This window comes from Coregonus clupeaformis, chromosome 3, assembly GCF_020615455.1.
Source record: "Coregonus clupeaformis isolate EN_2021a chromosome 3, ASM2061545v1, whole genome shotgun sequence".
Taxonomy (NCBI): domain Eukaryota; kingdom Metazoa; phylum Chordata; class Actinopteri; order Salmoniformes; family Salmonidae; genus Coregonus; species Coregonus clupeaformis.
The window spans coordinates 27,355,361-27,371,106 of NC_059194.1; the positions used below are offsets into that span (position 1 = coordinate 27,355,361).

General features: G+C 44.7%; 1 protein-coding gene across 1 annotated transcript; it reads left to right on the plus strand.

Annotated features, from left to right (window-relative positions):
- Positions 1-1,484: 1,484 nt before the first annotated feature.
- On the plus strand, positions 1,485-15,746 carry xkrx (XK related X-linked). Its single transcript, XM_041853096.2, has 3 exons — positions 1,485-2,484; positions 13,272-13,531; positions 13,621-15,746. Exons 1-3 carry the CDS (start codon positions 2,135-2,137, stop codon positions 14,469-14,471), a joined length of 1,461 nt encoding a protein of 486 aa, XP_041709030.1. The 5' UTR covers positions 1,485-2,134; the 3' UTR covers positions 14,472-15,746.

A 15,746-nucleotide genomic window follows, 5' to 3' on the forward strand; every position in this document is an offset into this window, starting at 1 on the left:
CCAAAACAGAGGGCACTCTTATTGAAAATAGTCAAGTATAAATAGGTTACAAGCATGCACTCTCGATGACATGCACACAGCTGCACGCAGTAGGCGGTCGATAAAGGCCCTAGGACCCAGGGGTGGTGGGAGGTAGCGCCCCCCCTCCAAGACCTATGTGAAGCTGGCCACAATAACGATTAGCCACAATAGTAGAATTTGCGGTTCGCCTTCAAAATAAAAGTTCCACCTTGAAAGTGATGCCATTTGTACTAGATAATGCTAAACAAGGTTGGGATGTTGTTATATAAATTCAACAAAATACAATAATGAGTTAATTTCTTACAACAACAAATGTGTTAGACTTCAGAATTGCTTTGTGGGCATACTTATATTTCACTGTACAGCCTTACCTATGGATTGTGTCTCCATGAAATGGTGTATCAGCCTACTCAGTGACACCCACAGAACATAACTGTGAAGAGTTTACCCAAATATGAGTGTCGTAAGACTAGCTGTCGCAATTGGCGTCGGCTAATGGGGATTCCAATAAAATCTATTAGGGGACTTTGTGGTAAATCACCTCCCCAGTCAGCCTATTGTGGGTATTGACATTCATATTTCACTGTACAGCCTTACATATGGATTGTGTATCCATGGAATTGGGTATCAGTCTACTCAACACAACTGTGAAGAGTTGACACAAATATTAGCATCATAGCTCTTATTGCAGGTCTTTGACAAAAGTGTGAACTGAGCCACATTAGTTCACCAGTCAACCTACAATGTGTATTGAACATTCATATTGGAATGTTCAGCTTTACCTATGGATTGTGGATCCATGGAATTGGGGTATCAGTCTACTCAGTGACACCCACAGAACACATCTGTGAAGGGTTTACACAAATATTAGCATTGTAGCTCTTATAAGGGAACTTTAACTGTGGCAATTCCCCCCACTATTCAGCCTATTACATGTATTGACATTCATATTTCATACCCCATTTCATGGATCCACAATCCATACGTAAGGCTGTACAGTGAAATATGAATATCAATACGCACAATAGGGTGACTGGGGAGGTGATTTACCACAAAGTCCCCTAATAAGAGTTAAGACGCTAATATTTGTGTAAACTCTTCACAGGTGTGTTCTGTGGGTGTCACTGAGTAGGCTGATACACCACTTCATTGATCCACAATCCATAGGTAAGATTGTACAGTGAAATATAAGTATGCCCAAACGCAATTCTGAAGTCTAACACATCCACAGTGCGATTTCAACTGACTTTTTTTGTTGTTGGTCAAATTAACTAATTATTGTATTTTGTTGAATTTACATAACAACATTCCAACCTTGTTTACCATTATCTAGTCCAAATATGGCATAATTCCACAATTTCTGTCCGTTTGCATCACTTTCAATGGGGAATTTTTATTTTGAAGGCAAATTCCACTAGTGTAGCTAATCGTTATTGTTGCTAGCTTCACATAGGTCCCTCCAAGCATGTTCAGCCACACCTGTTTCTTGATCACTGGAGGAGCTAACAAAAACATTCACGTTTGCATTTACTCAAGTTTTCAATGGGACTCTACAGCGGATGGATCGTTTCAGTTTTTATTGAGATAGAACAGTCGACGTTGCTTTCCAACAAGTAAATATGGGCACTGAGCCCATCATTTGCAGGCAGACATCAGCGGCATGACATTGCGCTGGAAAATGTATTTGCCGATCTTTGAGATTGTGGGAGTATGACTGGTGTTTACACGTATGTTACACCCACTGGTTTCCATTTGGAAGACTACCCTAGAGATACTAAATGGGTGGTGGTTTATTTTCTTTTTTTATTGTGGCCACGGGTGGTAATGCCACGTAATATAGCCTATTGATACACAAAGGAGTTCTTCTTGTGTGTGGACAGTACCTACCGAAGCAAACGTATCACAAGGAAACATTGAAGACGATGTCTAACAAACTTCATATATTCACGAATGATAACAAACTGAACTGCTTAGTTTGAAGAAATCTATATGGATAAGGATACAATCTGACACTTGGCAAACACTTGGAAACTACACTTTTCTGCGTAAAACTATGAGCCATCCGTCAGCTCTATAGGTCTCCATTGTCTGACATTGTTTTAGTCATTGAGCCATGGAAGAAGAGGGCGACCCAGTCGAAAAGATCTCGGACGTCGATCAATTCCACCACGAATCCCCCTCTGAAAACGGAGTCATGTTGGTTGTGAACCACAGTAACATTCAACCCCCTTTCAGCGTGGTGTTGGCTACTTTGTTGTATTGTGCTGAGTTTGTCTGTGCAGCTGTGCTTTGCAACATGTACCACAAGAGCGATGACGACATCTGGATGGGGTTGACCATCACCTTCATGTTGGTGCCCGCTGTATTGACTCAATTGGCGCTGACATTCATTCATAGAGACTTGGGAAGAGACCGCCCCCTGGTCCTCTTCTTGCATCTACTACTCCTGGGCCCACTCATTAGGTAGGTATGGCGCAAAGTCATCACAGTACTGAGTAGTAAGTAGCCTACTGTAATGAGTGTTCTACTGCCTCTACCAGTTCTGAAAGAGCTGCAAAATATGGACCCCTACAAATCAGCTGGGCTAGACAATCTGGACCCTTTCTTTCTAAAATTAGCCGCCGAAATTGTCGCAACCCCTATTACTAGCCTGTTCAACCTCTCTTTCGTATCGTCACTAACTGTAAGAAATGTAAATGTCTGAGATCCCCAGAGATTGGAAAGCTGCCGTGGTCATCCCCCTCTTCAAAGGGGGTGACACTCTAGATTCAAACTGTTACAGACCTATATCCATCCTGCCCTGCCTTTTGAAATTATTTGAAAGCCAAGTTAACAAACAGATCACCGACCATTTTCGAATCCCACCGTACCTTCTCCACTATGCAATCTGGTTTCCGAGCTGGTCATGGGTGCACCTCAGCCACGCTCAAGGTCCTAAACGATATTATAACCGCGATCGATAAAAGACAGTACTGTGCAGCCGTCTTCATCGACCTGGCCAAGGCTTTCGACTGTCAATCCCTGCATTCTTATTGGCAGACTAAATGGCATTGGTTTCTCAAATGACTGCCTCGCCTGGTTCACCAACTACTTCTCAGATAGAGTTCAATGTGTCAAATCGGAGGGCCTGTTGTCTGGACCTCTGGCAGTCTCTGTGGGGGTGCCACAGGGTTCAATTCTCGGGCAGACTCTATTTTCTCTGTATATCAATGATGTCGCTCTTGCTGCTGGTAACTCTCAGATCCACCTCTACGCAGACGACACCATTTTGTATACATCTGGCCCTTCATTGGACACTGTTAACAAACCTCCAAACGAGCTTCAATGCCATACAACACTCCTTCCGTAGCCTCCAACTGCGCTTAAACGCTAGTAAAACTAAATGCATGCTCTTCAATCGAACGCTGCTTGCACCCGCCCGCCCGACTAGAATCACTACTCTCGGCGGGTCTGACTTAGAATATGTGGACAACTACAAATACCTAGGTGTCTGGTTAGACTGTAAACTCTCCTTCCAGACTCACATTAAGCATCTCCAATCCAAAGTTACATCTAGAATCGGCTTCCTATTTCGCAACAAAGCCTCCTTCACTCATGCTGCCAAACATGCCCTCGTAAAACTGACTATCCTACCGATCCTTGACTTCGGCGATGTCATTTACAAAATAGCCTCCAACATTCTACTCAGCAAATTGGATGTAGTCTATCACAGTGCCATCCGTTTTGTCACCAATGCCCCATATACTACCCACCATTGTGACCTGTACGCTCTCGTTGGCTGGCCCTCACTACATATTCGTCGCCAAACCCACTGGCTCCAGGTCATCTATAAATCACTGCTTGGCAAATCCCCGCCTTATCTTAGCTCATTGGTCACCATAGCAACACCCACCCGTAGTATGCGCTCCAGTAGGTATATCTCACTGGTCATCCCCAAAGCCAACACCTCCTTTGGCCGCCATTCCTTCCAGTTCTCTGCTGCCAATGACTGGAACGAACTGCAAAAATCTCTGAAGCTGGAGACTCTTATCTCCCTCACTAACTTTTAGCATCAGTTGTCAGAGCAGCTTACTGATCACTGCACCTGTACACAGCCCATCTGTAATTAGCCCACCCAACTACCTCATCCCCATATTGTTATTTATTTTACTCATTTGCACCCCAGTATCTCTATTTGCACATCATCTTTTGCACATCTACAGTGGGAAAAAAAAAGTATTTAGTCAGCCACCAATTGTGCAAGTTCTCCCACTTAAAAAGACGAGAGGCCTGTAATTTTCATCATAGGTACACGTCAACTATGACAGACGAATTGAGAATTTTTTTTCTCCAGAAAATCACATTGTAGGATTTCTAATGCATTTATTTGCAAATTATGGTGGAAAATAAGTATTTGGTCAATAACAAACAGGCAAGATTTCTGGCTCTCACAGACCTGTAACTTCTTCTTTAAGAGGCTCCTCTGTCCTCCACTCGTTACCTGTATTAATGGCACCTGTTTGAACTTGTTATCAGTATAAAAGACACCTGTCCACAACCTCAAACAGTCACACTCCAAACTCCACTATGGCCAAGACCAAAGAGCTGTCAAAGGACACCAGAAACAAAATTGTAGACCTGCACCAGGCTGGGAAGACTGAATCTGCAATAGGTAAGCAGCTTGGTTTGAATATTTTTTTATATTTTTTAATCAACTGTGGGAGCAATTATTAGGAAATGGAAGACATACAAGACCATTGATAATCTCCCTCGATCTGGGGCTCCACGCAAGATCTCACCCCGTGGGGTCAAAATGATCACAAGAACGGTGAGCAAAAATCCCAGAACCACACGGGGGGACCTAGTGAATGACCTGCAGAGAGCTGGGACCAAAGTAACAAAGCCTACCATCAGTAACACACTACGCCGCCAGGGACTCAAATCCTGCAGTGCCAGACGTGTCCCCCTACTTAAGCCAGTACATGTCCAGGCCCGTCTGAAGTTTGCTAGAGTGCATTTGGATGATCCAGAAGAGGATTGGGAGAATGTCATATGGTCAGATGAAACCAAAATAGAACTTTTGGTAAAAACTCAACTCGTCGTGTTTGGAGGACAAAGAATGCTGAGTTGCATCCAAAGAACACCATACCTACTGTGAAGCATGGGGGTGGAAACATCATGCTTTGGGGTTGTTTTTCTGCAAAGGGACCAGGACGACTGATCCGTGTAAAGGAAAGAATGAATGGGGCCATGTATCGTGAGATTTTGAGTGAAAACCTCCTTCCATCAGCAAGGGCATTGAAGATGAAAAGTGGCTGGGTCTTTCAGCATGACAATGATCCCAAACACACCGCCCGGGCAACGAAGGAGTGGCTTCGTAAGAAGCATTTCAAGGTCCTGGAGTGGCCTAGCCAGTCTCCAGATCTCAACCCCATAGAAAATCTTTGGAGGGAGTTGAAAGTCCGTGTTGCCCAGCGACAGCCCCAAAACATCACTGCTCTAGAGGAGATCTGCATGGAGGAATGGGCCAAAATACCAGCAACCGTGTGTGAACCTTGTGAAGACTTACAGAAAACGTTTGACCTGTGTCATTGCCAACAAAGGGTATATAACAAAGTATTGAGAAACTTTTGTTATTGACCAAATACTTATTTTCCACCATAATTTGCAAATAAATTCATAAAAAATCCTACAATGTGATTTTCTGGATTTTTTTTTCTCATTTTGTCTGTCATAGTTGACGTGTACCTATGATGAAAATTACAGGCCTCATCTTTTTAAGTGGGAGAACTTGCACAATTGGTGGCTAACTAAATACTTTTTTTCCCCACTGTATCTCCAGTGTTAATACTAAATTGTAATTATTTTGCACTATGGCCTATTTATTGCCCTACCTCCATAACTTACTACATTTGCACACACTGTATATAGATTTTCTATTGTGTTATTGACTGTACGTTTTGTTTATCCCATATGTAACTGTGTTGTTGTTTTTATCGCACTGTTTTGCTTTATCTTGGCCAGGTCGCAGTTGTAAATGAGGACTTGTTCTCAACTGGCTTACCTGGTTAAATAAAGAAAAATACCCAAGGCCCAGGCTTTCGTGGTGCAGGGAGTAGAGCACTCACCTCTGCACAACAGGATCTAGTCTCAATCAGCTGTGGGGAAGCGTACCAGTTGGCAGGTGGAACTGTGCGCGAGGAGGCTTCTCGAAGTAGAGAGTGTAATACGTAAAATGGCTTATATAGGACTGTTCTACTGCCTCACAGGGACTAGAACACTTGACTGCACCGCAGGTTCATATAATTTAGCCCCCTCTTTCCCGCTACAGCGCTGTAGGCCTACTAAGAAACGTCTCTGTGGAGAGAAAATGCTCTACAATGTTTACTCACTTATCCTAGAATCAGGGCAGTATTTTCCGGTCTCTTCAAACCTGTTTGGCCAGTTGTGAAATGGGTCAAGATTCAGATAGACCCTCTCATTTACAACTCTGTCAGACATGTGACTCATGCAACCTACTGTAGATACAGCTGCTTCTTTGTCAACCCACTTTTAATTGGGTTTGAACTGCCACTGCCAGAGGTGTATTCATTACGCATATTCTGTTGCAAACGGAACAAAACAGGGAGGGACCTACCTGAATTTGTCCAATAGAAACTCTAATTTGCTCTGTTTGCTTTTGTTTGGTTCTTAAACGGTTTTCTGTAATGAGTACACCCCAGGCACACGTGACAAGTAACAATGAGATCAACCTCAATTTTGAGGTAATTGGTATTCAGAAATTAATCTTAGTTTTGATCAGACACATTCTTTCATTAGTTTCACATATCTAATTGGCTGAAATAACACCCATCATAGCTCTCATTTTGTTTTGGTGTGAAATGCACACACTTTGAAGGCTCTAATACTGACATTTCTGTAAAGCACTCTTTTACCCCATGACCGTGGTTAAGGTTCCTCTTTGTCTAGACCTGTTGAACATACCATGAGTCATTTGTCACTGGTGAATTAAGGTTAAGGTGGAGTCTTTGGTTGCTGTATCAAATCTGAGCATATCTGAGTGATACTGTTGGCGAGCTTTGGTTTGTCAACAGGACCTTGGATTTTACAATTTGATCACTGTAGACCTAGTATTTGGCTGAGGGTGTGGCCCTTAACACTGTAAGAAGTAGGCCTTCAGCATGTTGACTTTACCTCTGCATGGTTTACCATTCCATAGTACAGATTAATAAAAGAGCCAGAAAAGCACAGTAACGGTGTTTCCTATTTTGTTATAGATATTCTGCATTCAATCTTTTCAATACCGCAACAAGGACTGCCTTGATTCTGCGAGGTGAATGTGCTCCTTTAGAAGTGAAGCGTGATTATCAGCCATGTGTGTCAAGTATTCAAATATCTAGAAGAGCCTCTGACTGGGATGTGGAAGCAGTGCCCTGTGTCATATTACTTGAGTTTTCTCTAAAGAGTAGCAGATTAACTGCTGTTAAATATTTGTAGAATATTTGATATATTGTAAGATGGTACAATAGATAGTTATATTCGAATAAACACCTTACATCTACATATATGTTCAATTCAAAGGGCAGCTTTGGCGTGATCTCTTTGCCTGTACTAGCTCCACCTTTTATGACAAATCAAGTGACTGACTAGCAGGCATTTTCCAAGCCAGCACATGGCATGACATTGGCACACTGTTTACAGCCATGCTCCCACACTCCCTCACTGTAGCAGTGCTGAACAGTGAGAAGCAGACCTTTAGTTTTCTGTAGAACTAGATCAAGTTTCGTTTTCAGGGTTTTTGTGCTACAGCTACACAGTTCTATAATTATACTCTGGAGGGTGGCTTGTCTGGAGATGTGGTTCCCTCCGTAGAGGAAGCTACATATATCATTCCTTTCCTGACATTTTCCTGCCTTAAACCATATTTTGTTTCTAAGTGAATGGTTTACTGTGTCAAAAACAGATGCACTAGATAAACAGCTGTGATTTAGTTACAGTTACTCCCACAGACCACCTCTCCTCTGCGCTTCGGGCTGATCTGTTGTGTACTTCCTGTGGAGCATGGTGGATGATGTCATCATCACAGATCATCTGCTGTGTCGGCGCAATTCAATATTGCATGTTTCCTAGCAACTCCGACCAAGGGTTTCAATGTTGATGACTGCACGGCTTGATTTACCTTGTAATAGGCAAGGACTCTAGCTCACAGGGTGGTATCCATCTTGTTACTCACATGTCAATGGATGAACACAAAGTAAAGTTTAGCTAGCAATGTATCTTAGAATCTCTCTTAGATAATACTGTATGTCATGATGTAACAACTGGGAATCTCTGTATAGTGTCAGGTTGGTTCCCTGCTTGAGTGGACCTTGTCACAGCTTGTCTAAGAGAATATAATTGTCGCCCGATGCAGAGGTAGCTACATACTTAGTCACTACTGTCCCATCATTTACATTTTTGTCATTTAGCAGACGCTCTTATCCAGAGCGACTTACAGTTAGTGAGTGCATACATTTTCGTACTGGCCCCCCGTGGGAATCGAACCCACAACCGTGGCGTTGCAAGCGCCATGCTCTACCAACTGAGCTACACGGGACCATCATGCAACACTGAAAGTGTTTACACACAGTGAGGAAAGGTTGGTGTCTCGATGTCCTGTATTCTGAAATGCTAGCTTAGTGCAAACACTCAAAGAAATTGAATTTGTCCGAAGGTCAAAATTGATTTTTTTTTTTTTTTTTGCACCAATGTCTCTTATTGGTGTTATGTCAAAGCACTGTTAAGCATAACAGGATGAGAAATCTCTACTGGACCTCAAGGAGCATGTTGAAAGTATTTCCTGATGATGAAACCGCCCTTGTGACTTTTTTTGATGAAAAACAAAAGCCACGGTTGCTTGAACTGCAGCCCATGCCTTAAAGCAGGGTTTCCCAAACTCGGTTTTCCTTGAGTTGGGTTTATTTCAATCCTGCACCCAAGTAATCATCAATTCGAAGCACAGCTGCACCTGACCCAATTGTAATGCACATGGTCAGTTTGGTTTGACATTTGATATCCCTATGGGGCTAGTTGGGGACAATCATTAAATTACACAATGTACATGGGACAATATATAAAAATGTCAATAGCTCCAAATTTCAATGACTGAAACCTCAAACCAACTATAAATTGTAGAAATTCATGTACAAATATTGAAAGTATTTAATTAGACAACTAAACTACACTATGTTTACAAAAGTATGTGGACACCCCTACAAATTAGTGGATTTGGCTATTTCAGTGACACCCGTTGCTGACTGGTGTATAAAATCGAGCACATAGCCATGCAATCTCCATAGACAAACATTGGCAGTAGAATGGCCTTACTGAAGAGCTCCGTGACATTCAACGTGGTACCGTCATAGGATACCACCTTTTCAACAAGTCAGTTTGTCAAATTTCTGCCCTGCTAGAGCTGCCCCGGTCAACTGTAAGTGTTGTTATTGTGAAGTGGAAACGTCTAGGAGCAACAACTGCTCAGCCGTGAAGTGGTAGGCCACACAAGCTCACAGAACGGGACCGCTGAGTGCTGAAGCGCGTAAAAATAGTCTATCCTCGATTGCAACACTCACTACCGAGTTCCAAACTGCCTCTGGAAGCAACGTCAGCACAATAACTGTTTGTTGGGAGCTTCATGAAATGGGTTTCCATGGCCGAGCAGCCGCACACAAGCCTAAGATCACCATGTGCAATGCCAAGCGTTGGCTGGAGTGGTGTAAAGCTTGCCACCATTGGACTCTGGAACAGTGGAAACGCGTTCTCTGGAGTGATGAATCACGCTTCACCATCTGGCTGTCCGATGGACAAATCTGGGTTTGGTGGATGCCAGGAGAACGCTACCTGCCTGAATGCATAGTGCCAACTGTAAAGTTTGTTGTAGTAGGAATAATGGTCTGGGGCCATGGTTCGGGCTATGCCCCTTAGTTCTAGGGAAGGGAAATCTTAACGCTACAGCATAAAATGACATTAAAATCAAATCAAATTTTATTGGCCACATGCGCCGAATACAACAGGTGCAGACATTACAGTGAAATGCTTACTTACAGCCCTTAACCAACAGTGCATTTATTTTTTATAAAAAAGTAAAATATAACAACAACAAAAAAGTGTTGAGAAAAAAAGAGCAGAAGTAAAATAAAATAACAGTAGGGAGGCTATATATACAGGGGGGTACCGATGCAGAGTCAATGTGCGGGGGCACCGGCTAGTTGAAGTAATATGTACATGTGGGTAGAGTTAAAGTGACTATGCATAAATAATTAACAGAGTAGCAGCAGCGTAAAAAGATGGGGTGGGGGGGCAGTGCAAATAATCAGGGTAGCCATGATTAGCTGTTCAGGAGTCTTATGGCTGGGGGTAGAAGCTGTTGAGAAGTCTTTTGGACCTAGACTTGGCACTCCGGTACCGCTTGCCGTGCGGTAGCAGAGAGAACAGTCTATGACTAGGGTGGCTGGAGTCTTTGACAATTTTGAGGACCTTCCTCTGACACCGCCTGGTATAGAGGTCCTGGATGGCAGGAAGCTTGGCCCCAGTGATGTACTGGGCCGTACGCACTACCCTCTGTAGTGCCTTGCGGTCGGAGGCCGAACAGTTGCCATACCAGGCAGTGATGCAACCAGTCAGGATGCTCTCGATGGTACAGCTGTATAATTTTTTGAGGATCTGAGGACCCATGCCAAATCTTTTCAGTCTCCTGAGGGCGAATAGGCTTTGTCGTGCCCTCTTCACGACTGTCTTGGTGTGTTTGGACCATGATAGTTCGTTGGTGATGTGGACACCAAGGAACTTGAAGCTCATAACCTGTTCCACTACAGCCCCGTCGATGAGAATGGGGGCGTGCGCAGTCCTCTTTTTTTTCTTGTAGTCCACAATCATCTCCTTTGTCTTGGTCACGTTGAGGGAGAGGTTGTTATCCTGGCACCACACGGCCAGGTCTCTGACCTCCTCCCTATAAGCTGTCTCATCGTTGTCGGTGATCAGGCCTACCACTGTTGTGTCGTCTGCAAACTTAATGATGGTGTTGGAGTCGTGCCTGGCCATGCAGTCATGGGTGAACAGGGAGTACAGGAGGGGACTGAGCACGCACCCCTGAGGGGCCCCTGTGTTGAGGATCAGTGTGGCAGATGTGTTGTTACTTACCCTTACCACCTGGGGGCGGCCCGTCAGGAAGTCCAGGATCCAGTTGCAGAGGGAGGTGTTTAGTCCCAGGATCCTTAGCTTAGTGATGAGCTTTGAGGGCACTATGGTGTTGAATGCTGAGCTGTAGTCAATGAATAGCATTCTCACATAGGTGTTCCTCTTGTCCAGGTGGGAAAGGGCAGTGTGGTGCAATAGAGATTGCATCATCTGTGGATCTGTTGGGGCGGTATGCAAATTGGAGTGGGTCTAGGGTTTCTGGGATAATGGTGTTGATGTGAGCCATGACCAGCCTTTCAAAGCACTCTAGACGATTCTGTGCATCCAACTTTGTGGCAACAGTTTGGGGAAGGCCCTTTCCTGTTTCAGCATGACAATGCCCCCGTCCACAAAGTGAGGTCCATACAGAAATGTTTTGTTGAGATCGGTGTGGAAAAACTTGACTGGCCTGCACAGAGCCCTGACCTCTGAACGCTGGCTGCGAGCCAGGCCTAACATCAGTGCCCAACCTCACTAATGCTCTTGTGGCTGAATGGAAGCAAGTCCCCGCAGAAATGTTCCAACATCTAGTGGAAAGCCTTCCCAGAAGAGTGGAGGCTGTTATTGCAGCAAAGGGGGGACCAACTCCATATTAATGCCAATGATTTTGGAATGAGATGTTCGAGCATGTGTCCACATACTTTTGGACATGTAGTGTATATTGTCCCATTCTGTAATATATTGAGATGGGCTATCCAATGTCAAACCACACCAGCCAGCTGATGCTAACCAGCCAGCTGATACACTCCCCCTATTGCATGTGTGTTTTACTTTGCTCTTTTTACAAGAACTTGTAAGAGCAAAGTGATTTTTATGGCCAGGGAGTGATTACCCAGCAGTAGGCACTTTGCTTCAGCCAATGGTACCATTAGATGCTGCTGTGGACATCAGGCATATTGGTTCTGCCAGCGAACCTTTTTCTCAGACATGCTTTTTCCTCTAAGTGAAATACATTTAGTCTCTTAGTTGTTTTTTCAGAACCTGAAGTGCTGGCTGGCTGGCTAGCTAGACTGACTCAGCACTCATTCTCAGTTGCATTATGATGCCAAATATGGAAGTAAATCAGTCTTGTGCCCGCTACTGCTCTCCATCTGTAGACTTTGCACAGTCATGAAACTATCAGACAAGATGAACCCGATTCTTATGCGTAGGCTACCAGTATAGTAGTACCACTCGAGCGATGAGGCAGCTTGTGGATGGCACAGAGCACCTTCCCTACCCCTCCCTAATGTCTCTCAGTTCAGCGAGAGTTGAAGTCAAAGACGAGAGGCGCATGTTTTGGTTATGCACTGTAAGGTCACAGCCAACGTGATTCCACCAGCACCACAACAGCTGTAAAAACAGCGGCTGAAAATGGCTGACGGAGTGTGTGCCAGAGGGGTCCAGTAGCAGCACACAGCTGAGCAGCCAGGAAGATAATCCTAGTAGTAGCTAGCCTGTCTGTGTGTTCTCTCCCCTAAAGCCCATGTTCAAAGTAGGAGATGTTTTGGTCTGAAAGACAACATTCCAACAATGTGCTGTGTGATTTACTAGTTGAGTGTGGATACATTGGATGTTAAGTGCCTTGTGTACAGCTAACCCCTGCACTGATACTATTCAACATAAACAGACGTAAAGGAGAGCTACACAACATGTTTGTCAGTGAACAGTGAAAGCATTTACCTCTGGGAAGGGAACACACCCTTCTTAGGTCTCAGTACTATATCAGTCGTGCAAAGGCTGTCACATAGACTGCCCTCTGGTGGAGCCATATATCAATGTCACATTTTTCAGTCTCAAAACGTCTCATACAAAAAAATAATATATATATATATATATATATATATATATATATATATGCACGCATGACTGTAAGTCGCTTTGGATAAAAGCGTCTGCTAAATGGCATATTATTATTATTACATTTAAATGTGAAGCAAAATGTAATATTTATTGAATGATAATGCAAACCCTTGACTGAAAGTAAAGAAACAAGACATGTTTTTTTGTTAGCCTGTAATGCTCTCTGGTGGTTATGTGGAATTGCTCCATTTTCAATTGCCCTCGTACCTCCTCAGGTGTTTCGAGGCTCTGGTGGTTTATTTTAAGGCAGGTAAAGAGGAGGAGCCATATGTGACCATCTCCAGGAAGATCAAGCTGAAGAAGGACCAGGGCACGCCCATGGAGTGGGAGATTGGCCACTCGGAGCGCAAGCTGGCCACCCACCGGAATGCCTTCAAACGCACCGCCGTCATCCAGGCCTTCCTGGGCTCCACCCCCCAGCTCACCCTGCAGCTGTACGCCACCATCCAGGAGAAGTACCTACTCCCCACCAGAAGTAAGAGTTCTCTTGATGGCGTTAATGGTGAATGCTGTATGTTTTGTTTGGAGGCGCTAACAAGTGCTTTGTCTCTGTGTTCATCCCAGTGACTCTGATGATCATCTGCCTCATCTCCGTCACCTATGGGGCCCTGGTGTGCAGCGTGCTGGCCATCAACATCCGTTACGACGACTACAAGGTGCGGCTGCGCCCGGCCGCCTACCTCTGCATGATCCTGTGGCGGGGCCTGGAGATCGCCACGCGCGTCACCTCACTGGTGCTGTTCAGCACGGCGCTCACCTACTGGGTGATCCCTGTGGGCCTAGGCAACCTGCTCTTCTTCTTACTGCTGCCCTGGGTTGAATTCTGGGTGCGACGCGCCTCGCTGCCCGACAACGTGGAGAAGAACTTCAGCAAGCTGGGCACCACAGTGGTGTTGTCGCTCGTCACCTTCCTGTACGCCTGCATCAACATCTTCTGCTGGTCGGCCGTGCAGCTAGACCTGGCCCATCGCGACCTCATCGAGAAGAAGCAGCGCTGGGGCCGCCTGGCCGCATACTACGTCGGACGCTTCCTCGAGAATGGCGCGCTCATCGCCCTCTGGTACTTCTACAAGTCGGACTTCTACGAGTACGTGTGTGCCCCGCTGCTGGTGGCCCAGCTGCTGATCTGCTACAGCCTGGCCGTGCTCTTCATGCTACTCTTCTACCAGTTCTGCCACCCGTGTCGGCGCCTCTTCAGGCACAACGTGCACGACTGCCTGGCCTGCGTCTGCTGCTGTATCTGCTGCCGTAGGGGCGGGGGGAGTGAGGAGCAGGGGCAACCCCATTCCTATTCCACCACCGCCACCATGGTGCTGGTGCCACTGGAGCCGCCGGAACTGCAGCCCCCCGACCTAACCAGCCAGCTGGGGGAGCGGGAGTCGGCCATCATTGAAGACATAATGGAGGCAGCTTGAGAAGGCCCCATTTGATGATATGGGGTCACTGCGTGGTGCAACTACTGAACTAATGGCTATGTACACTCAGGACTGTTATACTGTGAGTGGTGCAGATAAGGAGACGGACAGAGCTGCTTGTTCTGCGGTGCACAGAGGACAAGTTGGTCCCAAGATTTTTATTGATTCTCCTCGTTTTAGAATAACACGTGCATGCAGAGCTTTGGGGTCAAAAAGATCAGCCGTGATATAGACAATGTTGCATCACTGTTGTTGAATGGGCGTACTGTACAGGTAGAGAGGCAGTGGGCCACGGGAGACCAAAGACTGTACCCTGTTAAGATATGCAACCTTGAGAGAGCAGCACGGGGTCAGATACAATGGGGCCAGGTGTGTGGAAACATGCGGCCTTGGGCCGACTTCCCCTTTAAACTGGGACTTCCCCTGCTTACCTTCTCAGGGGTTTACTTAATTAATAAACCCAACATGTTGCATTAGGTACCTTTCATCCACACTTCCAAGGCCATATGTAACATGAAGGAAATAAAAGGTCAGATGAAATCAGAGCCACCTTCCTCAAACCCCACTCCACTCACTGTGTGTATTTATGAATGGTTTGTATTATTAGTACCTGGCCTTGTTTTATTTTGCCTTTGCACACAGTGGTTAAAAGTCAAACATTTACATTTACGTCATTTAGCAGACGCTCTTATCCAGAGCGACTTACAGTTAGTACAAACTTACATGACAAACTGAGTGAGTCATGCCGTGTTCACGTACTAGTCGGAACTAGGAACTAGGAAACTCTGAAATGTCCAACTTGCTAACTGGTTGAACGCAGCACGACTTACAAGTCGGAAATTTATTCCAACTAGCACGTTAAAGTGTCAATAGACAGTGATCATTTTAAGAACAAGTGGGTTAAAGAGACAATGCAGATTTTATGTAATCACACTTGTAAATACATATATTGTAATTGAGATGCAATTCACAACTTTTTACGTTAAGTGATGACTTGATTAAAAACATACAAATCATTGATGCCTTATCGGTAGCCTGAGCACCAGTGTCTTTAGCTAATGTTCCACTCCTTTCCACTCCTTGTCATTGGGATTAGCTAAAGACACTGGTACCCAGGCTACCTTAATGGTACCTTTATGTCTGAAATATTGAAGTCCATTATTTGTCTGCTTTTTAAGTGTGTGGTCTGTTTCAATAGCATGTTAAGTGCCTTAACTACTGCATTATTACTTGAATAAAAAAGGTATTGAATAATAAATGCTGTAATATAAAGAA